This window comes from Nelumbo lutea, chromosome 3 (genome assembly GCF_056320005.1).
Source record: "Nelumbo lutea isolate HS-2025 chromosome 3, American lotus-T2T, whole genome shotgun sequence".
Lineage (NCBI taxonomy): Eukaryota > Viridiplantae > Streptophyta > Magnoliopsida > Proteales > Nelumbonaceae > Nelumbo > Nelumbo lutea.
Genome location: NC_142686.1, coordinates 112,106,742 through 112,130,801, shown reverse-complemented (window position 1 = coordinate 112,130,801; position 24,060 = coordinate 112,106,742). Strand labels below are relative to the sequence as shown.

At 37.3% G+C, this 24,060-nt stretch overlaps 3 protein-coding genes across 7 annotated transcripts; 2 read left to right on the top strand and 1 right to left on the bottom strand.

The window, feature by feature from the left end:
* Positions 1–1,278: 1,278 nt before the first annotated feature.
* LOC148867681 (transcription coactivator) lies at positions 1,279–8,979 on the bottom strand. Of its 2 annotated transcripts, none has more exons than XM_088975308.1 (10): positions 8,753–8,979; positions 8,528–8,617; positions 8,239–8,343; positions 7,700–7,801; positions 7,443–7,527; positions 6,095–6,164; positions 5,904–5,948; positions 2,645–5,062; positions 2,191–2,407; positions 1,279–2,104 (listed from the first exon to the last, which is right to left on the bottom strand). In XM_088975308.1, exons 1-10 carry the CDS (start codon positions 8,852–8,854, stop codon positions 1,544–1,546), a joined length of 3,795 nt encoding a protein of 1,264 aa, XP_088831434.1. In that variant the 5' UTR covers positions 8,855–8,979; the 3' UTR covers positions 1,279–1,543. The 2 variants fall into 2 exon arrangements, with proteins under 2 accessions (XP_088831434.1, XP_088831435.1); XM_088975309.1 differs by having other exon boundaries at positions 2,227–2,407.
* A 463-nt stretch (positions 8,980–9,442) lies between these two features.
* On the top strand, positions 9,443–19,964 carry PPR40 (pentatricopeptide (PPR) domain protein 40). 4 transcript variants are annotated; one of them, XM_088975609.1, is made up of 4 exons: positions 9,443–11,820; positions 18,272–18,390; positions 19,432–19,536; positions 19,703–19,964. In XM_088975609.1, exon 1 carries the CDS (start codon positions 9,520–9,522, stop codon positions 11,677–11,679), a length of 2,160 nt encoding a protein of 719 aa, XP_088831735.1. In that variant the 5' UTR covers positions 9,443–9,519; the 3' UTR covers positions 11,680–11,820; positions 18,272–18,390; positions 19,432–19,536; positions 19,703–19,964. The 4 variants fall into 4 exon arrangements, with proteins under 4 accessions (XP_088831735.1, XP_088831733.1, XP_088831734.1 ...); XM_088975607.1 differs by lacking the exon at positions 18,272–18,390; XM_088975608.1 differs by having other exon boundaries at positions 19,432–19,964.
* Positions 19,965–20,110: 146 nt separating this feature from the next.
* LOC148867679 (Late embryogenesis abundant protein (LEA) family protein) lies at positions 20,111–23,744 on the top strand. Its single transcript, XM_088975610.1, has 3 exons — positions 20,111–22,670; positions 22,792–23,011; positions 23,355–23,744. The coding sequence occupies exons 1-3, from the start codon at positions 22,465–22,467 to the stop codon at positions 23,568–23,570; spliced, it is 642 nt and encodes a 213-aa protein (XP_088831736.1). The 5' UTR covers positions 20,111–22,464; the 3' UTR covers positions 23,571–23,744.
* The last annotated feature ends 316 nt before the right edge of the window (positions 23,745–24,060 follow it).

Sequence of the window (24,060 nt, the reverse complement as noted above, 5' to 3'; positions counted from 1 at the left end):
AAATATGTATGCACTCTATATTTGTATTTGTACTCCTTCCAAACTAAGCCCTGGGTCCACCTTTTACATGAACCCTTGAATGAAAGTTTGCCACATACGCCAAGAGCTTCAAATGTAAAAAGTAATATTCCACATCTAAATCCGTTTGGACTTCAAATGGAAATTGAATTTGGTTTAATTTATGCTAGTGATATAAATTATGTATATGATTAAATAAATATTTAAATGATATTGGTCATATAAATTATTTAAGTGCTTATTGAATACTTTATGTTAATGATCACAAAAGGTGTTATCATTAAGATGAGTTTTGAACAATAAACAAGAATTCAGTGACGTGGGACTCTCTGGAAGCTTTGAAAAGTCATGGTAAATTTAAGTCTCGATGAAGTTTATATTATCTATTTGTGAGTTTTATATTTATTTTATTTTTAGTGCAGGTCATGAGAATCTGACCTCTTAAAAAAACGCTCCTCTTCCTTAACACGCTTTCTACGTTTAAAACTTTTTTTATCGGAACAAAGGAGTCTTCAACCTTGATGTATCGAGATAAAAGCCCCGAGGCTTATAACACCTATAAATTGAGGCCTAAGCCTCATACAGAATATGCTAATTGCTAAACATTTTACGCACGCCTCACCTCAGCCCGGGTCATTGAACAATATAGCCCACACTCCCAAGAGCCCCCAAACAGAACAAGTTAAAGGGGTTTATGCCAAATGCCACATTCGCTAGAGAACTCGGATGAGCTGAACGCCATGGCCGTGGAACCAATCAAGGTTCAAAGTATCAGGCATGTCAGCCTGTGTCTGTAATTTTTTTAGGCTTTATTTACTTTTTTGAAATTGGTTCAGAGGAATCAGTTTAAGGCCCGATTACCCTCTGAACCAGTGTCAGACCTGATACAACCCCTAGAGGGGTATATCAAGGAGTCGTCGGCACTATACATATTAGCTGATACAATAAGGGTCGATATCAATACTTTTAACCATAGAACCAATGATGAAATTCCACACCAATAATAAATTCATGGGCCCCACTGTGATTGGTGTGGGCCCATGTATTTAATTATTGGCTTGGAACTTTATCATTGGTTCCACAGCCAACTGAACAGCCATCGGGTTCAGCCAAACACTGCTCTTCACAAGAGCCCCGAAACAGTACAAGTTAAAAGGGTTTATGCCAATTGCCACATTCCCAAGCGCCCTATAATTAAACATGATCAGATCTTAATGGTCCATATTTGATCCGATTGTAAAAAAAATAGCCAAGTATGGATTGCCTTAATTAGATTAGACTTGAATTTAAATTGCAACAAGCAAATGCTTTTTGCAGTACTATCCCATAAACACATCAAAAGGTTCATTCTCTCAACCCAGCACTAAACAGAAGCAGTGAAGTGAAGCTATACAGAAGTGGAACCAAAACCAATTAGAATCTCATCCCTACGCTTCTGTAACTTTGATTACAATTTACAGGGCAAGAGACTGAGATTCAAATGCTATTCCTACAAGAGAAAGAAAGGGTTGATTCATTATTACTTTCACCTCAACAAGGATGGTTTTTTCTTGGTTTTCTTTGAGGGATTAGTGTTTTTATTGTTTCCATTGCATTTTGCACAAAACCAATCCTCCTTTGGAACAGTTTCTAAAGGAGGATTACAGCAATCGATATGGGTTCCAATGCCACATCCCATGGAACCACTCTCATCACCACAAATCAGCATGACCTCTCCTCTGTCACGGGACCCACATACTTGACAAGTGAGATCGTCAGTAGCCTCCTCTACTGCTGGTGACAAGGCATCAATGATCTCCTCTGACCTGCTCAACAGGTTTGCAAATGACTTCTCTGCCCAAGCATGAGTTTTGTAGAGCACATGCCTCTCAAGGGAGTATCCTGGCTTGCATACATACTCCACCAAATAATCAGCCACAACGCAGGGAATCTCATGTCTTAGGAACTCTTGAACCCATGAATCAACATGTGGCATGCCAGCGCTGACAATGGCAAAATCAACTCCAGATTTAAGGAACCGAGTATAAGGTGGGCAAGTTGCTAGAATGGTGCCACCTCCAGCCTTAACCACTCGCTTCAAAGTATCCTGATTGATGGCAACAATCATATAACATATTAGATTTCACCGTAATGATTTAAACAAAAGCTATTCAGTTCAGATCAGTAACAAACCAGAGGAGGTGTTATGCATTCTCCATATATTATAACCTGCATTCCATGGAAGGCTCCATGACCGGTCCTCTCCCTCAAGAGGCGCCATTTCCTTGGAGCTTCTAAATTGATTGCACCATCTTCACTTAGTCCATTCCTGTACCATTCATAGGGCTCTTCTGCCAAGAACTTTCCTGCCTGATTACTAGCAGTTAAATAATCTGTCTTAAGGACCCACCTGCATTTTAGGGGTTTAGGAAATTAGGTCTTGCCTAAAGAATTAAAGGGAATATGCAATAGCTAAAAGGGACTATTATTAGGACATTTGTTCCTACTGGACCAAAGAGCAAGTCAAAATTTACATTAGAAATATGCCTTTGCAATCAGAAACTGTTCTTTGATTTAGTAAGCCGAGGTTCAAACCCAAATAAACTCTCGAAAAACAAAAGTTATCTATTAATTGTATTATAAGTACCTTCCTGAAGCTGCAGCAGCAAAAAACTTCTCTGTTCTCCGAACTGGATCTGGGACAATAAAGTGTGTAGCCTGGTAGGACCAGTGGTGAGAATCTCTGCAAAGTCTTCCCTTCAGACGCTTTATAACCTGCTGGAACTCTTTTTTCTGTAGATGATGTCCACTCAGTATAAACCAGACAGGTTCCCTACTTGTAAAATTTGGACATCCACTTATTTGTTCCCCATCCACATCAGTGGCTCTAACCATTTGATTATTCTTCATTGGTTCTCTTTTGGATTTAGCAGTTGGCTTTCCATTTTTTAATGAATTAGAATTCTGACCTCCATTGTCAATTGGCTTGTTCTCCTTCTCTGCATCTGTGGACTTCTCCATCTTTCTCTCAGATGAAGTCTTACTCTTGGGTTTTCTTGCAGGACAGCGCACCTGTTTTGCCTTTGGCATATCCGTCTTTTCATCACATCTATTGTCCTCAAACCCTTCTCCTTTGGCATCCTTGGATATTCCCTTTTCATTTGTCCTAGAGATGGAATTTTTCTTGGTTGTACATGAAGGACGCTTTCCCCTGTTTGTTTTTTCTACTGCAACGACACCTGCTTTTGACGTCGATTCATCAGTCTTGGACTTCTTGCTATTTGATTCCTTCTTGAGCTCATCTCCATCTTTGCTTTCTCCCAAACACACTTTATCATCATCCATACACAAACTTTTAGCCTTGGTTCTAAACTTTGATCCTTGCATCTGGTTTGACTTCTCTGCAATGGCTACATTTACACTGAAGGTTGGCCCTACCATCTCAGGTTTCTCAGCATAAAATGTTTTATCAAGATTGTCTCTATCTTTATCCTCTGGAACCTGAGCCTCTGTGGCCTTATTTTCAGTTTTTCTCTCAAATTTATTTGCATATAACAGGACCTCATTTTCCTTTGCTTCCAAGACTTTGTCTTTGAAAGTTAAACCAGAAACCTTGGGCCTTTCAGCCCCAACTTTCTCATACTCTGATTTCTCTTTGTCTTGAACAGAACAAAGCACAGCTTCATTTGAGCTTATAGGTTTACCCAGAATAGAACTCTTCCTAGTTTTAGCAGTACTTAACTTGGGCCTAGATCCCAAACTCTTTCTTACTACCTTCTTGGTACGTGTTCCAGAATATGCTTCATCATTCATTCCATTGTTTATGCCCAAATTAGAAGGGGTTCCAGACTTCTCAATATCCATATCCAGGTCTTTGGTATTGGGAGACAAAGCTTCACCATCTTGTTGTTGATTCTGGGGCTCTCCTCTGTTAGCAGGTTCAGCCATTCTGATGATTTCATGTCTTTCAATATTAGACTTACTAGGCACATTGGACCATTCTAAAACATTCAAAGACGGTTCACCTATCTTGTCTTCTGTATGCTTGTCTGCCTTGTTGCCTGAAGGTGATTCAGTACCATCATAGGTCATATTTTTTGAAATAAGCAGTTCACATTTCAATGATTCAGTCAAATTTAAGGGCTTTGTTGCTAACAGGCAAGCTGGTTGGTTCTCCACAGACTTAAGAGTACCATTATCATCCACAGGACTTGTCCTATTGCTAACAGAAGGAATGCTTTCCATTTGGGGTGCACTGATGTTCAAATATGATGATTCTAATCCTTTATACTTGGCATTTATGTGACTTCCAGAAGTGCTGGCATTCAAATCATGGATCACCTTCTTAGGTGATGTAAAGATGGTACCGGAAACATCAATTTTTCTCTTCTGAGGCAATGCACAAGTTTGCCTTTCCTCATGACATAATTCTTTGCCATTCGTCAGCATTTTGATTTCACTTGAAATGATGTTTTCTTGTAAGTTCAATTGGGGAGAGCCAGTCACATGATTTAAATGTTCTTTTGAGAACATTGAAATTGAAACTGGAGACCTCCTCGAAGTCTTCCTTGAGTAACTTAGAGAATTTAAGTTCAACTCATCAGAATGGGATCTCTTAGTGCTTCTAGCAATGGATGTTGATTCTCCACATCCTATGTTAGGGTTGGGAGTTCTCTCAAATGGAATGGAGGCCTCATCATTAACAGGATTTCTGCAATAAGCTCCACTGCTCTGACATTCAAACTCCTCAAGGCTCTTCCTATTTTTGTCATGGAAACCTTGGGATTTATAAGCTTCATTCCCTTTCATAGGACTAGTTATTAGTCTCTTGTTGACAACATCTGCAGCAACATTTGATACACATTTAGGAGGAGAGGCTGTTTTCTGTTGGATATTTGACGCCTCCTCTGGTGGCACAGACATTTCAGAGCTCTTTTGAATTGCAACATGAGAATTAGGAGCCCCCAGAACATTTCCCTTCTCAAGCTTCTTGTTGTCAATACCATCTTCTGTTTCTTCTTCAGAATCCTTAGCTTCAGCTTCCAATATCTCTAACTCATAACCACTATTGTGGGAAGAAAAAGAGGAGATACAATGCAAAGACAAAAATAAAACTGCTTAATCAGTCAAAAGCTCAATGAAAGGAGCATAGAATATAAGAAGCTGCAGGACAAATTTGTTTGTGAAATGAGTCGTACAAAATAACAAATATAAGCAGAAATTTGTTATCATTTTGATTTAGCTATGCTACATTGGATTAGTTAATATTCCTTTCAAGCAATTTAACATTAGAAAGTTTGATTTCATGTAGACAACTTTGAATAAGTTAGTTTAATTCCCAACAAATATAAGCACAGATAATTGATACACGTGATCAAAAGAGTAAGCAAAGACACGCTGCACAATTCTATAGAAGCACCACCCTAATGTTTTCCATTTCTTCCCAATGTGTGTCAACTCTTTTTGGTTACAACTTCTTCAAAGTTATGAACATTTATAAAGACAAATAGCATTTAATAGGCATGCCAGGAAGTGCTGGTGCAATTGTTCCGGTTGCTTTACCTGAGAATCTAAGTAATGCTTTGGAGAACCTGTGAACGGATAGCTGAGAAGTTTCAGCGCCTTTATATTACTTTTTTATACTTAATAAAAATATATTAAAAAAGGAAAAAATATAGGAACCGGTATTTGTATGATCACCCCATGAAATTATATACTCTCTAAGTTTCATCATGAATCGAGTATTCACATTACCAATTTAGTGGATAAAAAGATAAAACTGCAGTCACCTCTTCACTTGCCCACATTAGCTATTAAAATCTTGTTTAATAGAAAATAGTAATAAAATAAGTAAAGATCCTTATTGGCATCATGACATAACAAAAGAAAGAACTAGAGTACCTTACCTCTTGTTGTAACTACCTTCAGGAAGAATTTCCCATGCTCTTAAACTGCAAGATGAAGAACAGTAAATTAGTAATAGGACAGAAGTAAAAAATAAATCAGAATGAAGATCTTACTTGTATTGTATAATAATATAAACACTCCAAATAAAACATAGTATTTCAAAAGAAAGAGGAATGTAATCTAGCAGTACCAATCTTCCAACCACCGATGATTGACAAGCTTAATCATTTTCATTTTCTTGGCAAGTTCATACTTCTCACCTGAATAAAAAATGACAACCACCATTGATTTTTCTAATAATGGCAAACAACATCATATGTAACAATGATTTCAATAGTGCATGCATCTGCATGAACAAAATAATTTTGAAAAATGCCATCTAATAAACTAAGAAAATATCAACAAAAGAAGCATACCTCATTTGTTCAATTTAAAAGACAAAAGTAAAAACACAAAAAGAACGAAGCCAGATTTTCATACTTCTTTCTTTTGGGTCCCTAAAATACTTTAACTTTCTAAAATGAGTGCACCAACTACATTTGTAGTACTTAAACTCACCACCACATGGCAGCATATATGGATTCCATGTGGCATTTAGGGCATATCACTGTATTCAGTGACACATGGCATTAACATATACGGTTGACATGTGGGATTTGAATGTATTCAATTGTACATGTGTGCAACATGTCAGCATATCTCAATGGCATGTGGCACTTGAATGTATTCAATAATATGTGCCACATGGAAACATACAAATGCCACATCACATCAATGACATGTGTGCAACAAGTGACACATGACATTTGAATGATTCAATGACATATGTGTGCCACGTGAAAACATATATAGATGCCACATAGCATTCACATGCGTGCAGCAATTTGTTGTATCCAAACACCATGTTTTACTTTTACTTTTAAAGTATGTTTTTGAAAAACTTTCCTCCAAAATGTTTCCAAAGTGAAAATACAAAGTAAAAGCATAACGTGTGCTTTGTACTTTTGTACTATTTAAAGTACAAAGCGCAAATCTACCCAAATAGGAGCTTTCATAGATTAAGGCTCAAAAACGTTCTCAGAACTTTTTTGCATGTTAAAGATCAGTGTTCAGATTTACCAAATGCCACTTTAAAAAAGACGGTTATCCATATAACCAGTGAAGGAAATAGAAGGCTGGCTAGAAAAACTGCTGTTCAAATTTTGACCAAAGTTGCAAGCAACCATACTATTCAAAGGAATATTAAATTGGTGATTTAAGCATGAATTGCAACATGTGGTAGAAGAAAGGTTCAATACAAGTTCACAACATCACAATAGAAATTAGTGAGATGCATCATTTATCTATATCCAACAATTAGAAAACTTTAGCCATTCATACAAGTATTTGTTCTCATAGCTGCCATATGATGTTCAAAGTTCAAACAAGCCAAGTACATTTCCTGTTAAATATGGAATAAGATTTAATAAATAAGAAAGTCGAAGTTTCATGTAAGGCATTGCACAACACCACAAAGGATAAGTGTAAGGAGATCAAACCTTCAAATTTATAGCATATAAGATGAGTGACCTTGTTTGCAACCAATGGCTTGGAGAAGTGTGCACCCATCAGACCTACCATTTTCTAAGACATAAAGTAAAAGTGGTAAGGTTATATCTGCCTGGTCATTAACTTTAATAGTATGATGAAATTCTTTTTGCCTTCTGACTTTCATTATTCCTGAAGTTATACAGGCATAGAAAACAAATATAGCATATATAAAGGCACAAATAGTAGAGATAGATAAAATACACACCATTATATCTTCTCGGTCTTGTCTTTGGTATCCTGTCAAGCAAATAGATAGGGCTTTGGCACCAGGGATACCATTTAAATCCTTCACAGGCCTATATAAAACCTGCAGGCAGCATAAATGGAGAATGCAAACACCTAATCATGAACTCTCAATAGTATAGTGAAAATAGAAATTAAAACTAAGTGGCACAATGCTGAAGAGTATGACTATTAGAAGAGGATCCACAATTGCAAACTTCAAACGCGATTGGGGAAAAATCAAGAGTACTTTTCAGGTTTCAACCATATGACTTCAATTTGAAATTGAAATAAATCCTGTTTCAGATTCAGAAGTTTCACTGTCGCATGACCAATAGCATTTAACATATATTATTCCCGTTACATCATTTTCAATTAACTTTGAAGCCTTAACTACAAAATTATTAATACATACATCCTTTACCCATTAAAAAAACCAATTATGCTTCTTTTCCGTAGAACATAGTCTGTGTTATTCAAATTTCCATCCAAATGGAGAAAAAGAGGAAAAGCAAAACCTACCATGCTGGGATCCATTGGCATTCCAATATCAAAACTATGATCAACCCATAACCCTGTAACAAGTGTTTTGCCATCATTTCGAGCTGCAACGCAAATGGAATCATCCTGCAAAACACAAATAAATTAAAAACTTAAAAATGAAAAGAGACCATCCATTCAAATCTATGGCGGGAAAAAGCAACACGAACTGTGATTGGGATGGGATCAAGTGAATGATTATGTGAGTGAGAAGTACCAAGGACAGATTCTCAGATAAAAATAGCTTACAAAGAGGTAAAAAAGGACTTACATAGACTATCTTGTCAACAATCACGTGAGTACAGCTCGGACTGTACTGGCCAACATCAACTCCACCGCCATCGACGAGCTTAGATCGGACCTTCTCCAAAGAAAAACAAAGAAACACCATATCATTCAGAAAGAATAACCATATTGGCACATTCAACTGAAGAAGAAAAAACACCAAAAAGAAAACCTGAAACACGAAAAATCGAAGATGAGAACTAAAAACTACCTTGGCTTCGTCGGTTGGATCGAATCCCACGAGAATGAAGTGAACGCCGAGAAACATCTTTGTCAGGTGATCGTACGATGAATCCTCTCCTCTTTCGAACATTTAACCAAATCTGACTTTGGAATTATATTGAGAGTAACGAATGCACAGAGAGAACGAGGGAGCACTGAAACCGCAGAAATGGGAAATCCGGTCGAAGGGAAGGTGTAAAGCTTCCCTAGCAAGGAGAACACAAATTGAAGTGAAAGATAGGAAAAGACAGGAGGGATTGATTTGGGCACACCGTTTGATAATTCAGGGCACATCTATAGTGATGAAAAGACAAAAATCCCCGTCGCTTGTACTTTGTAGCCAGTAGGACCAGTGGACCACCCACCTCACGGTCACGGTCACAATGTGGGGAGGATTTGGTCTTTTCAACCATGTAACTTCTGGTCTCGTTATTAGGGGGTGTGCCCCTTTACTAAAACTGGTGGTGGGATGTGCCCAAATGAACTCCCCAAGTAATGGAGGGATTTTTCGATTTTGAAGTTAATTTTGGCGCAATGGCGGTACCGCGGGATCATGTATTTGACACGATTGTGGGATAGACTCGTGCAGTGATGATTTGGATTCTCCAATACGCCGATGTGCGTTGTACGCATACGAGTCCGGAGTGGGAATCGGGGGGACCCCGAGCATCTTTGATGATAGAAAAGTAGAAAACGAACGTCAGCTCTGCCCGTTGGATTCCGCAATTCTATCGAGCTTTCTTCGGGACATGACTCATGAGAGGCCTTTCTTCTCTTGCTTTCAAGGCATATCCTGCAAGAAGAAGTCTAACCGAAGAGCTCTTCCGGCAGAGAAGATCCAACGGAGATAAACCCATCAAGGACAGAGCAAGAGCGGTTCTTGATCGAAAAACCACCAAACCAGAAGGTCCGTTGAGAGGTAAGCCTTCGTTCAGTTCTTCCCAAATATGCGGTTCTCTGCTGAATCTGTCTTCTACGGAAAAGTGTTCTATATCTGATAATAAGTCCAAATTATGTATTGAACTGGTTGACCATGTGCACTTCTCCATAGTACTTGCAAGAAAAGACTGGTTTTTCTTACTAAATCATGAGTTTAAAGTGAAAAAAACCAGCTTGAGCGCACATTTGGTTGTGAGAGTTTTGCAGAATCAGGACAACCCATTAAACTCCCTCAAATTTTACATCTGGGTTTCGAACATCGAGGGCGCACTAGCGAAGAACCAATCTATCCGGAGGGTGTTAACCGATACCCTTGTTCGAAAAGGTCCGGTTGTATTGTCTATTCAGTTACTTCAGGAAATTAGAAACTCTGGATGTTCGGTTACCGAAGACCTGCTTTGCATTTTAATTGGTAGTTGGGGGAGATTAGGGCTTGCGAAGTACTGTACGGAAGTTTTTGGGCAGATTTCCTTTTTGGGTCTCAACCCAACTACTCGACTGTACAATTCAGTTATTGATGCATTGGTGAAATCCAATTCCCTTGATTTGGCTTATCTCAAATTCCAGCAGATGCCAGTGGATAACTGCAAACCCGACAGGTTTACTTATAACATCCTCATCCACGGGGTGTGCAGGACTGGTATTTTGGAGGAGGCACTTCGTCTTTTGAAGCAGATGGAGGGTTCAGGAAACTCCCCTAATGTGTTTACATACACTATCCTGATTGATGGGTTCTGTATTGCAAAGAAAGTGGATGAAGCATTTGGACTTTTAGAGGTAATGAGGGAAAGGAATGTAGTTCCAAGTGAAGCAACATTTAGATCACTGGTTAATGGAGTCTTTCGGTGCTTGGCCCCAGTCAAGGCTTATAAATTGTTTTTGAGCTTTTTAGAACGGGAGCCTGTTTTGTGCAAACGGGCTTGTGATCCTATAGTCTATTTTCTTTCAAAGAATTCAATGCCTAGAGAGGCGATGGAGTTCCTGAATAAAATGAGAGAAATGGGTTATTACCCAGAGAATTCAACATTTGACATGGTGATGGCTTGTTTGATTAAGGGTTCTGAACACAATGAAACTTGCAAGCTGTTGGATGATTTTATTGAGCGAGGTGGGAAACCGGGGTTTAACACTTACCTCAAACTTATTGAAAAATTAACCAAGGCTGGAAAAAGTGACAAGGGAAACCAATATTTGAATCATATGATCCGGGATGGACTTCTATCCACTGTGTTCTCTTTTAACATGTTGATTGATTGTTTTTCCAAAGCCAAAATGATGAATAGGGCATCAAATGTATTCAGAGAGATGTGTCAAAGAGCTATTGCTCCAAATCTTGTTACTTTCAACACACTTATCAATGGCCATTGCAAAGATGGGGAAATTGGTAAGGCACAGGAACTGTTGAAGATGCTCTTAGAGTATGGCTTCAAACCCGATGTCTTCACTTTTAGTTCAATAATAGATGGCCTTTGTAGGGTCCACCAGATAGAGGATGCATTTGATTGTTTTAATGAGATGACTGAATGGGATGTTACTCCAAATTCCTTCACATACAACATCCTTATCCGGTCTCTTTGTGTTGTTGGTGATGTTACTAAAGCAATGAAACTATTAAGAAAGATGAACGCTGATGGAATAAAACCAGATGTTTTTTCTTTCAATGCTCTTATTATATGCCTTTGTAAGATGAAAAAACTTGCGCAAGCACATAAGCTATTGGATTCTATGTTGAGGTTGGATCTTACTCCTGACAATTGTACATATACTGCATTCATCAAGGCACTGTGTGACTCAGGAAGGATTCATGAGGCAAAAGAGATGTTCCTTAACATGGAAATGAGTGGATGTACTCCTGATTCTCATTCATTTAGTACAATTATAAAATCTCTATCCAATTCAGGCCATTTGGTGGAAGCCCAAGATCTAGTCAGGAAATGTAAAGAGAGGAATTTTATGAACTCCATTCCTAAGTTATAGGATGTACTTTCCCAGATGCTCATGGCGGTTTCACCCTGGTGCTGCTTTTGGTTTCCTTTCGTTTGAAGAGAAGGGAGCTTAAAACTACCAATCAGATAGCTGATTTTCTTCCCATTGCATCTATTGGAGAAAAATGAGAAGGTATAAGTAACAATATCACAATTATATATATTTTTAACTAATCCTGAAGCTATATTATATGAACAGGAATCCCATGCTTTGTGCTAACAGTATCTTGAATTTATTAATTTTTATTGTCCTTGGAGCTAGTCCATGGAGTCAGCATCATGTATTAATCAAGCCTATTTTAGCTAGTATGTCCTTTCATACATGGGGGAGCCCAAATGTTTATTAATGAGAATTGTAACGTCCTGGGCTCCTAGTTGTATAATGTAGCATTTTTGGCCTCTCATATTTCAAAGTGCCCCTTTCTGCTTGAAGGATTTCTACTGTTTTCCATAAGAACTTTCCCTCAACTCTCTGTTTCTCTCTTATTTAAATGTCAAACTAAACATAGCCTTAATGGCTAGTTCTTAGTTCCCAGGATATCATGTGGTTCATGGTTCAAGTGATCCAGATTGCATTTGGACCATGTTTCAGGAATAGTGAATCATGTTTATGTGTGTACATAAGCTGTAAAATTATGTATAAAAGAATGATACACAAACAAGAATATGCCAGGCAAGTGGCCCAGCTCCCACCCCCCAGATACTGATACCCCTCTAGTTTCCTTTTATCAATTCCTACCTCAAGGGATTGTTCCCCAATACAAATGATTTCTGACAGTCCCTTGTGTTGCTTTTTCTCCCCTCTTTGATGTTGAAGAATATCTTCATTAAAAGGAAAAACAAGAAAAAATACAACTCAAGTGATAAGACATCACAAAAGAAGGCCAAACAAAGGAAACACCCTACAACACAACTCCACGAGGCATCTTTTTTTTTTTTTTGATGGATGAAAATTCAATTGATTTCATTAGAAGCAAATGATAAATAGTTCGTTACAAGCATCCCAATATGAGGCGCGAGGTGCAGCCTCACTCATTAATACCGTAACATCATAAAGTTACAATTGGACCTAGTACAATTGTTCCCTAGTTACCCCTTGTTTAGCTAGAGTCAGCAAAAGCATTTGCCTCCCTCCCCACCCATTGTATAGTTACCTCCATCTGCTGAGTTAACCATTTGAATTTCTTCATTTCATTTCTGTAAGCCTAGATCACTGAATCTGGGTTTTTTAGCCAACACACCACCACCTTGGAGTCCCTTCTATCACCAACTTTTCCAATCCTAACTCTCTTGCAATCTGTACAGCTTGTAGGGCTGCGTACAATTCTTCCTTTAAGGAGTCTCCATTCCCCACTGGTCTTGAGAAGAGTGCTCTTAAGTTTCCTTCCTTGTCTCTGATGACCCCTCTAATTCCAGTTGGGCCTGGGTTGCCTTGACTACTCCCATCGAAGTTTAATTTCAGAAATCATTCAATGGGAGGAGCCCAAGCCAACCTTGCCTTGACCTTCTGCATTGAGCTAGAAGCCACTAAAGGCCAATTCCTCCAAATATCATCAAATGTGAAATTTTTGAATAGTTCCACCATTTGTAGCCAGTGTATAACCCTAGTTGTTTGCTCCTTTCTTTCTCTTGGAAGATTCTGGCATTTCTCTCTTCCCACAAGGTCCACACCACTGCTGCTCTAGTGTACCTCCACATTACTCTTCCTCTTTTCTTTGGCAAAGCAAAGGTAGATGGGTCAAACAACATTTTTATCTCCGTTGGCATATGCCACCTACACCCAAACAAAGAGAAAAACTAATCCCATATATTTGTAGCAAATGAACAGGAAATTAGTAAATGGTAACAAGATTCACCATCAGATTTGCATAGAGTGCACCAATTCGGGGAAATACACATAAAGGGCCTCTTCTTTTGCAAATAATCCAGTGTGTTAATTTTCCCAAGAGCTACTTACCAACAGAAGGCCTGAATTTTTTCATTGTTCAAAAAAAAAAATAGAAGGCCTGAATTTTAGGGGGAATCAGTGGGAACTGCACTTCTTTCCAAGGAAAGGACAGAGAGGAAGAGAGGATTGACAAAGAGCTTTAATAAAGGAGGCACAAGAAAAGGAACCTTTAGAGCTTGGGAACCAAATTCTTCTATCTGGATAAGAAAACTCTAAGCAAACACTATCAAGGTGAAGAAGCTCTGGCAGACAATTTGCTTCCTCATCCCTCAAACCCCTATGAAATCCGAGATCCCAATTATGACTCAAAAGCAAAGAAGGAATAACCAAAAGTTTGAAATGACCTTATTTTTATACAATGAAATAGAATACAAAGAAGGAAACACCTCCTTTAAAGGCCGGTCACAAAACCAAGTGTCTTCCTAGAACTGAATTAAATTCCCTGAGCCAACATCATACCTGATGTATTTGAGAAACTGAGGGAGGAGGCTATGAACAGACTCAACTGAGGGAGGAGGCTATTAAACACCACGAGGCTTCTTCTAATTCAATACAACACTCAACATGTGAGATACAAAAACAGACTCTTACAAGTCAACCCACCTAACTAAACTTTACCATAAACAAAATGGCAACCACCCCTCCAACTGGAAAAGCAAGTCATCTCAATTATTTCAGCAGTCAGCACCCCATTCTTCACAGGAACCTTTAGTCTTCTGTGCTCCTCCCTTAAACAAACTCTTTTAACACTCTTACACTAACAAGATATTCCTACCATTTTAAATCTCCATCCCTCCTTGCGCAACCTCAAAACATGCTCTTTCTTTATTAGTTGGTAAAGTAATAATTGTCAAGGCAATACCTTGCACCAAGGTGCCCATGGAGGGCCAACTCACTTAATCATGAAACTAATTATTTGTACAGCACTATGAAATACTTTTATATTGTTAACTTTTGAGATTATAATAATAAAACAGACATTATTAAACTAAAATATTCATTTTGTGGGGTTTATATACTAGTTCTTTTTTTTTTTTTTTTTGAAGGATCAAAAGGAAATTTTATTAAATGAAAAAGAAAGCAGTACATCTCAGAAAAATGGTTGTCTAGATGACAAACCAACTATTTAGGCAACCATTTTTCTGAGATTTACTGCTTTCTTATTTGTTAGGGTTCAATCAACAGACATATTTCTGTATGCTGCCTTCAACTATCAAGGACTTCAAAACCTGAACCAATAAGCAAGGAAAAACTCTTCTTTTTCCTAGGACAAAACAAGGGCTTAGCTCCTATATTTTTTGAATTTTCTTTTCTTCCTTTTCTTCTCATTAATATGTTGATTTTCTACATATTAATATAAAGTTTATGCTTTTTTTGTGAAGATTATATATAATTATTCATGAAAGATGATTGTAAGATGCTATGGAACTTAGGGAACTACCCCAGGATTCATGGTTTTTATTAAAAAACATCCATCACCTAGGTGATACCTAAGTGCATACCCAGGCAACTAGGCAACAAGATACCCTCTACTACCTAGCCTCACCTTGATGCCTTGAAAACTATGGTTGAGATCTGAAGTTGAGTTATTTAGCCATCTGCTATGTTATGGGGTATGGACAGGTCTTGAAACCCAAGTTGTGATTTGTTCTTACCCTCACACACAAAAACAAAAACAAAAACAAAAGATAACTAAATAACTAAAATGAACCTTAATCCTAATCATTTGGGGTTGGTTGCATAAACTCTGTCAATATCTATGTTAAGTCCTTAGATGATTTGTTACCAATACAGGCAACATTAAGTCCTAATCATTTGGGGTTGGTTGCATAAACTCATTGGTTTAGTCATTATCTTTACATTTGACCTAACCATCTCAGTCAAATTTCTCTCATCTTGTCACCAATTGGGGGTACTTTAAACTTTAATATCTTTGTTTCTAATTGTATCATTTCTAGTCTTGTCATTTATCCATTTCAGCATCGTTTTCTCAATTATACTCACTCTTCGAACATGTTTCTTGATTTCATAGCGCTCTATCCTATATAACATTTTTTATGAATAAAAAGAAATGAAAAGAAAGTTTTAAAATACAAGAATATGCAAGTTAAATTTTGAAAGAGAGAACTAATTTCAATGAAAAAGACCCAATACAAGATAGTTAAATCTTGTAATATTTTTTTGGGTAATAAATAAAAGGAAAATTTTATTAATCAAAAGATTACAACTAAAACCTTTCTAGAAAGAGTTAATACAGGGGATTTACTTCAATGAAAAAGACCTAATAGTTGTTTGTCCCCTCACTGGTGTGTCCTCTACAAATCCGATGGTGAGTCTGGATACCATTTATTAATTTCTTGTCAATTTGTTAAAGTTATTTGGGAATGGTTTACTTCTTTGTTTGGGTGCAAATGGACTCATCCTGTGAATGTACAAAGCTTATTCACTTCCGCACCTAATTGGCAAACCAAAAGGGCCAAGATCATGTGGAGATGTGTAAGGACTGCAGTATGTTAGACTGATTGGGAGGAGAGAAACTCAAGGACATTCTCAGATAAGGAGAGAAGCTTGGAAGTAGTCTTGAAGACTATCCACATAAGGGTGATACATTGGTTGAAAACCTTGGAATTGTTTATAGTGCTCTCAGTTGATAAGATGAAAAGACATTGGAAAGAGATTGCAGATTCAATTCCAATTAAGAAGACTTCAAGTTCTTGCTGGATACCTCCACCTCATGGGTTTACCAAACTGAACTTTGATGGCAGTAGCATGGGCAATCCAGGGCCCTCTGGAATAGGGGGAGTGATAAGAGATGAAAAAGGGAATCTGTTAGCCATGTTTTCTTGTCCAATTGGGGTGGGGGATTCCCTGAGGGCTGAGATTTTAGGAGCTCTTGAAGGGATACAAAGGGTCAAGGAAATGCATATTAAAAAATTGATCATAGAAAGTGATTCTGAAATAGCGGTGAATTGGCTAAAAGAGGACAGCTCTATGCTCTAGAAATACAGCAATGACAAGAGGAAGTTCAAGTGGCTCACTAAGGACATGGGAATAGAAACTCTATCTTTTGGGTTGTTTTGTAATTGTTTCATGGTTTGGGTGTATGTTGGATAGTAGGGAGTTAAGAATTTTTAACTCCCTTGTATTTCTGAATTTCGCAGTCATTAATAAAATTCATTGTTATTGATCAAAGAAAAAAAATATATTACAACTAAAACTGGTGATGAGGAATCACCCCAGATAAAGAAACTGTAACCTGTTTTTCAGCTGAATAAATAATTCGGATTTTGTAAACTATGGGTCCAGAGACTCGAGGATTTTTAGCCAACCCAGTATAGTTGAGATGAAGCTTGGATGATGATGATGATGTGATGATCTTTTAATAAATAAAAAAATATATATGTTTTTTATACATGCATATATGTAATATATAACATACATTTTTACATATAAAATTTAACGAATTTTTTACTGTATCTTTTTTTCTTAATTTCAAATTGTACATGAATATTTCCCATATCATATTATTCCATCTACATATTTGCTATGTTTTAAAGTCCTTTATGGCCTAAATGTTTGAACTCTGAGCATCATAGGTACAACCTACATATAGTAAATTTAAATTACAAATTTATGATTATTCTTTTCTTTTGTTGCATTTTTAAACCTCAGGAAGATAATGTGATGCATTAGGTTTCTGAATTCATTCATTTGAAGAGGTTACTGATTTGATCTGGGAGTTATGATTTGAAATAATAATTGAGGTTTAAGCTAATGGTTTCATTAGAGTATCTTTCAAATTGTTACACTTTTCTTTTTATATATTTCGTGGATTTGTCAGAATCATGATTTAAGAACATCTATGAAGTTCTTTTTCTTTTATTATGTATTGAATAATGACTGATGACAACATATGACAAAATATATGGACAGAGAAACTTCTATCCCAATGTTTAGAAAGCATGTATTATTTTTTTTTTTTTGGTCTATAAAAAAAAAGCATGTATCCTTCTTTTTTTTTTTTTTTTGTTTTAATGTTATAACATACCAGAAATCATTAACAACCAATTAAGTGAAAATTCTCCAAATTATGTCTATATTAATGAATCCATATGTTATAACAAAGCAGAAATCAGTAACATCCAATTAAGTGAATATTCTCCAAAGATGATTAAATTTTATTTATACATGGCATCAAAGAATGAAGGTTAGTCCATTTATGACAAACTCTGCTGAATCTTTAATACTCTTTTAATTGTACAAATTCAGCTATTCTGGGTGTTATTCAATAGGATTGTGAAAATGCTACTTTGCTGATGCTGATTGTTCTGCATTTAGTTGTCCTTAAATGGATGTCTTCTTTCTTAAGAAAATACTTGATTGGGTAAATCTGAATTAAAACATTTAGTTATTATTTCTATTTAAAATAAAATTATTACTTTTGGTGTAGTTTCTTTCTCATTTATTTATTTTTACTATTGTTATTTTTTTATTCTGGGTAGGCTGGGAAGACCTTTGTTCTTTGACCAAATAGGTTACAAACCTATTCATGAACTTCTTGCTAGTAATTATGTACTTTGTGAGGATGGGTTTTATTAGCTTTTAAGTGTTGTTTTCCATACTGTGTACTTTTCAGGTTTTTGTATGAAAAATGAAGACAAACTTAGTAGTTTTAAGAAGGGAATTGCTGGTTAATTTTATTGAAAGCTTTTTTTATTGAGAGAAGGTTATTGCACAAGTGGTCATTCTTATATGGTAAGATTAATGAAGAAGTGATTCATATTGCTAATTCTTTGTTCTCTTTTACATGTTTCATGTAAAATGGGTGTTCCCTCAAGCTTGCTGCATCCCCAAGATGGATGTAACCTGTCTTAAACTGGCATTGATATGCTAACTTGATCAGGGAAGGTTTCCACAACAAAGAATAAGGGAGATTTCTGTAGGCAGTTGATGGCCAAACTAATTGATACTTGTTGTTTTATCTGCGTACTTTAACTACCATTGCATTTTTTGGAATATTATAAATGACCCCTTGGTTCATCCTTCTTGGATGGGTATTGATGCTCAGAAAGTGAGTGCGGGGGACTGCACCATCACATGTAATTGACATGTTTTTCCTGTTGAGTTCATTTTTTATAAGAGCAAAATATGCATTACTTAATGTCTGTTTTCATATTTTTAATTTAGGAATTGACTTGCTATGTGTGTCTTCATTTAAGTGCTTATAGAATGGAATGGCAAACATGATTCATGTAGCCGACCCCATATAGCTGGAATAAGGCTTAGATGATGATGTTGAGTTGCTGTGTCTCTAAGTGGTAATGGACAAGATTCAAATTGAGACAGTCCGATATGCCAGATGGGGTGTATCGGACTTTGCAACAGCATGCGTTATATTAGTTTTTTGTTTTTTTTCCAAACCAAATCAGAGGGATAAGGACTGTCCACCCCCTGAAATAGGGTCAACCCTGAAACACCAAGGATTTCAGTGACCAATACGATATGTATCAGCCCGTGCAAAATTTTGATTCTTGGTAATGGAATGTATAATTGGGCTTTACCCACAAACAGCAAACCTGTAAACAGATGCAGTCTCTCCGCCTGCAGTGTCATTTATCTGAACATCAGGTATTATTCTTCAGTTTATTTTTATACATTGTGGTTGTCCGTTAGGAGTGAGTTTATATTCTTCTTGTTCTTAATATACTAACGTCAAAATAAGATATTTTTTTATTAAGCTTTTTATGAAGAATTAGTGTATTTGAGCTAAGGCAGTCTAATTCCTACATACTCCAGGGCGATGCACAAGTGAATCATTTGAGTCCATACAGCCCTCTCTTGGCTTGTTCCGAGTCTGTAGCTAGCCACAGCAAAGATGGATGTCAGATGATCATGAAGCAGGTTAGCATGGGTATTTACTCTTCCTGGCAGAGAAATTATTCTGATTTTGGAACAGAAGCTTGTGCCCACATTGACTCATTAAGCATATTGGATTGGGGGAATTGAGAGTATTTGTTGTTGCCTGTTCGTTTCATGGAGTAATTTCCATTCCTTGTTTATTTGGTAGAGTTTTCGGAACGGAAAAAGCATAGCATCGCCCTTTTCTGGTGTACCCTCAACCCCCTCCTGTTGTGCAGAACCGCAGACATGCTCCCGGAGATAATCTATCAAGACTGAGGAGGAGGTTAATAAGTTGGGTATGGATGTTAGCTTTTTTATCAAATACAAATTAACCTTTATTTACCAAATATGTTCATTTCCTCTTAATTCTTTTTTCTTAAGATGAATCTTTTAACTTATAAGAGAAAAATGGGTGTTCCTTCCACTTATTTCTTATTTCTTGAAGGATAATCATACAACTTTTTGTTTTCCAATGATGCCCAAAAAGACAAACAAAATCTCTCATATATAAGATCAAAATGGATATTTGATAATTTTTAGAATTCATAATAAGATTAAAAGAAAAGTTCAATATCAATGTATTTCTTAATGTAATTATTACACTTTTAATGTCAAAGCAAGTGGATAGGTTTTGTAATTAGGGGTGTGGATTGAACTGGATTTGGTCCAAGCCGATCCAGTTCAATGTCAGTCCATTACAAATGGATTAGGTTCAATCTGACCCAATGAATAATTTGGACCATTTTGGACCATCCAATTTATTCAAATTCATTTTAATTTAGATTGGTTTCAACCCATAACCGGTCCATTGACACCTATATTCTTACCTTATATCAATGGACTGGATGTTGGCTTAATCCAACCAAATCCAATATAAATTTAGGGAGAATGAAGATTCAGCCCAAAGTACAGTTGGGGTTGATGTCAGCTCAGAATTGATGTTAATTCATGGGCCCGCATTGGTGTATAGAACAGGGGTTTTTTTGACATTTTGAATATTTATAGCTCTACAGTGAAATTCAAAAATCTGTATTGGGCTTCTGTATTTTTCCATATAAATTTATTATGAACATACTAGCTCCAGTCCAATACTGGGTCCAGTCCAAAACCGGCCCATTGATACCCTTATTTGCAATGAAAACAAAAAAGGGAAAGGAGGAAGTTCATCGAAGTAAACATCTTCCACCATCCAAAGGTTGCAGAGATCGGTAGCTATATGTGTCCCATTGCTTACGACCGTTCGATTGGATTTGGCAGGTTTCAATGTACGAGGTCCCATTGGAATAAGGTGGGTTACTGATAGTATACTGTTTGGTGCTTGGTAGTCCCAAATCGGAGCATCTTCGCAAACCAACGATCATAGATTTGTATCATTGTATGTGACACGTAGCGCCTATCAAGGCCATGTGCCGAGTCTACCGACTCACTGAATTCCCACCTACCACCCACCTACCACGAACCAATTGTAAATTTCTTAAAATACCCTCGTCCTTTGACTAATTCTATTCTTACCATTAGCCAACGTCGAAATTCATGCAAAATACCTAAACAATCCTTTTATAGTCCAAAGTATTTAGTTTTGCAATGGCGTTCATAGCCCTATGGTTTAAAAAAAAATGTAAAGCTCAAAGACGATCCTACAACAAAACTCTGAAGATAGTCTTCAGTCTGGTAGAATCTCTCAGGTCTTTTTCCAATCTCGGGCCCCTAACAATCGAACATAGATGACTCTCCTGTTGACTGGTCAACGACAAAATTAAGAGCCGTCTCTGCAACTTAGATGGTTGGTTTCAATTGGAAAGGGGAGGTAGAACATAGGAGAATAGAGAGAGGAAGAAGAAAGAAGAGGAGAGAATGGTCGGGTGATCCCGCTGGTGGGTGGAGTTATAGGGAAGTGCTATCACCATTGCCCGAAGGAAAAAGAGAGAGAGAAAGAGAGATGGGAGTTCATGAGGGATTGTCGTCGTCATCGCTTAGAGGAAGAAGAGAGAAAGAGATCAGAGTTCAGAGGGGTTGCCACCGCTATCGCCCAGAGAAAAAAGAGAGAAAGAAATATCAGAGTTCAAAAGGGATTGTCATCGCTGTCGCTCCTGTTTAATTTGCTCATAAGTCATACCACTTCGGTTGCCACTGCCACCCCTATTCGGTTCACTCGTTCTCTGCTTCTTCAGCAATGCAACCCCACTGTTAAAAAAGAAAGAGGATGAAGCTGGAAGGTTCATTTTGAGGAGCTCCGGTGGAGAGCACTTAGAGGTTGATGAAGCCGTCGCCCTTCAATCTGATATGATTAAGCAAATGGTCGAAGAAAAAACCCCATTGAAAGAAAAGGATTATAGATGTTCTTATAAATCAAAAATTTGAAGTATACATAAGAAATTGGCTTTAATTTTCTTTTGGTTCCTGATGGTTAAAAGATTGACAAATGCTTTAAATTTTTTTTTTTTTTTGGTTCTTTTATGCAATGCGACTACAGTGTAGTTGCTCCCGGTGATTCGGTGTTGATGGAAACCGTAGATAGAGGGAAGAGAGAGGTCGGAGGAGGGATGGTGTGCCGAGTCAAGAGAAGATGACAATGGTTTTTAAAAAATTTTAAACGTCATGTGATATGTAATGTGTGTACGGATTTTAAGAGAATATTAACGTAAAGGTAAAGTTGGTCAACTGTAGGAATAGCGTTAATAAATTTTCAAGGTGTAAGGATACATTTGGTAAATTAACAAGTTTAAGAAATTTACCCTTCAAAAGAAACTTGCGATGAGGATTCAGGAGGATATTTTTCACGAAGCGAGCGGGCGATATTCATCTCTGTAGTCTGCAACTCCTTTCCTCTAGAGGCTAGAGCCTAAAGGCCAGAGCCTCTCCGTTCCACTGTCCTCTGCCAACGAAAAGAGAGAAACACCGACATAAGAGGGAGAAAGGTAGAGAGGGATGGCTTGGTTAACTCGATTTCTAGTGGCTGTAGCATTCCTGGCTTTCGGCATCCTCTTCTCTCCAGAAACCTTCGGATCAAAATCAGATGGCGGATATTCGTCCAAGCTCACCATCACTCTGAAGCTCGCTCATCTCTTGTGTTTCTCAACCGCTTTTGGCGCAGCTCTTTGGGTTACCTTCATCGGCGGAATTATCATGTTCAAGTAGGCTATCACTTAACACCAATCCCCAACTACGCCTCCCCTTTTCTCCCTCCAATTGAATCCTTATTAATCTTTTTAACCTTTATCATCGATTTTATTAACTACTGTTTTCTCGTTTTAGGAATCTCCCGAGACACCAGTTTGGGAACCTGCAGAGCAAGATGTTTCCGGCCTACTTCTCGCTGGTCGGGGTCTGTTGTGCGATATCGGTGGCCTCCTTCGGATACCTCCATCCATGGCGGTCGTCTTCCCCTGCCGAAAGATATCAGTTTGGGTTTCTGATCTCTTCCTTCGCTTTCAATATTGCCAATTTGTTCGTCTTCACACCCATGACAATCGAGGTAATTTCCTTTCCATCTCCCAAATAAAATAAAAAATAAAAAAATCGGTTCTCTTAACAGTGCAAATTCATCAATCATCAAGGTTGTTTTCATCGTTGCTGGAAACAAAAAGAAATGGAGGAACTGGGCAATAAAAAGGGGGAAAAACAAACAACATGAATGTGGCTTGCAAACTTTTAGGGTTTTTCCTAAGTTGGGGACTTTCGTCTTTTTAAAACAATTATGATTTAAAAAAGAAAAAAGAAAAAAGAAAAAGAAATAACTTAGAAATCTGGTGGGTTGAATGGATTGATGGGGGTATTGTCTCAACTCTTGCACACTTGGTTTTGTATTTGGAATTCAGATGATGAAGCAGAGACACAAGGTGGAGAGAGAAGAGAACATTGGAGAGGAAATTGGGTGGTCGAAGAACGTAGAGGTGGCCAAGGTAAATCCAAAGCTAGCTGCCATGAACAAGAAGTTTGGAATGATTCACGGGCTATCTTCTCTTGCCAACATCATGTCCTTTGGCAGCCTCGCCATGCATTCTTGGTACTTGGCAGGTAAAATGAGTCTGTAATTGAGCTTTTCTGTCTCCTGGGGGATGGGGATACAGAAGAAACAAGTACTTTAGTCCTTTAATATTGATAAGCAATCATCTCTTTAAGGTCTTTTTGCCTTCTGATGTTGTCCTTGTTGAACACCATTTTAACGAAAATAAGTTGAATTAAATAAGATCGAACTATTTATTATATATTATTTGAAAAAATGAAGTAAACACGACTCTGATAGTGTATGACTGTATGTCGTTAATAAAATAAATTGAAAATAGCTTCTATGAGGCTAGGGCTACAACTTATGATTGTTTAGTAAACACAAGTATAAATTTTATCGAATTGGATTATATGGGTGTATCCATATTTGATCTAACTAATAAACAGATCAAATTTGGGTGACCCTTAACCAGATTGTATTCGAAATCAATTTCAAATTATAAAAGCACTCAAGTACTAATGCAAACAGTCCAAACATTGAAAATCTTAGCTATGGCTGCATGATAAGAATTTTAG

Coding starts and splice junctions, on each gene's coding strand:
- LOC148867681 (XM_088975308.1), bottom strand. CDS start 8,854: ATGTTCGAAAGAGGAGAGGATTCATCGTACGATCACCTGACAAAGATG. Junction 7,528..7,699: donor AAGACCGAGAAGATATAATG/GTGTGTATTTTA, acceptor TTTATGTCTTAG/AAAATGGTAGGTCTGATGGG. Junction 5,063..5,903: donor GAAGGTAGTTACAACAAGAG/GTAAGGTACTCT, acceptor TTCCCACAATAG/TGGTTATGAGTTAGAGATAT.
- PPR40 (XM_088975607.1), top strand. CDS start 9,520: ATGAGAGGCCTTTCTTCTCTTGCTTTCAAGGCATATCCTGCAAGAAGA.
- LOC148867679 (XM_088975610.1), top strand. CDS start 22,465: ATGGCTTGGTTAACTCGATTTCTAGTGGCTGTAGCATTCCTGGCTTTC. Junction 22,671..22,791: donor GGCGGAATTATCATGTTCAA/GTAGGCTATCAC, acceptor TTCTCGTTTTAG/GAATCTCCCGAGACACCAGT. Junction 23,012..23,354: donor TCACACCCATGACAATCGAG/GTAATTTCCTTT, acceptor TTTGGAATTCAG/ATGATGAAGCAGAGACACAA.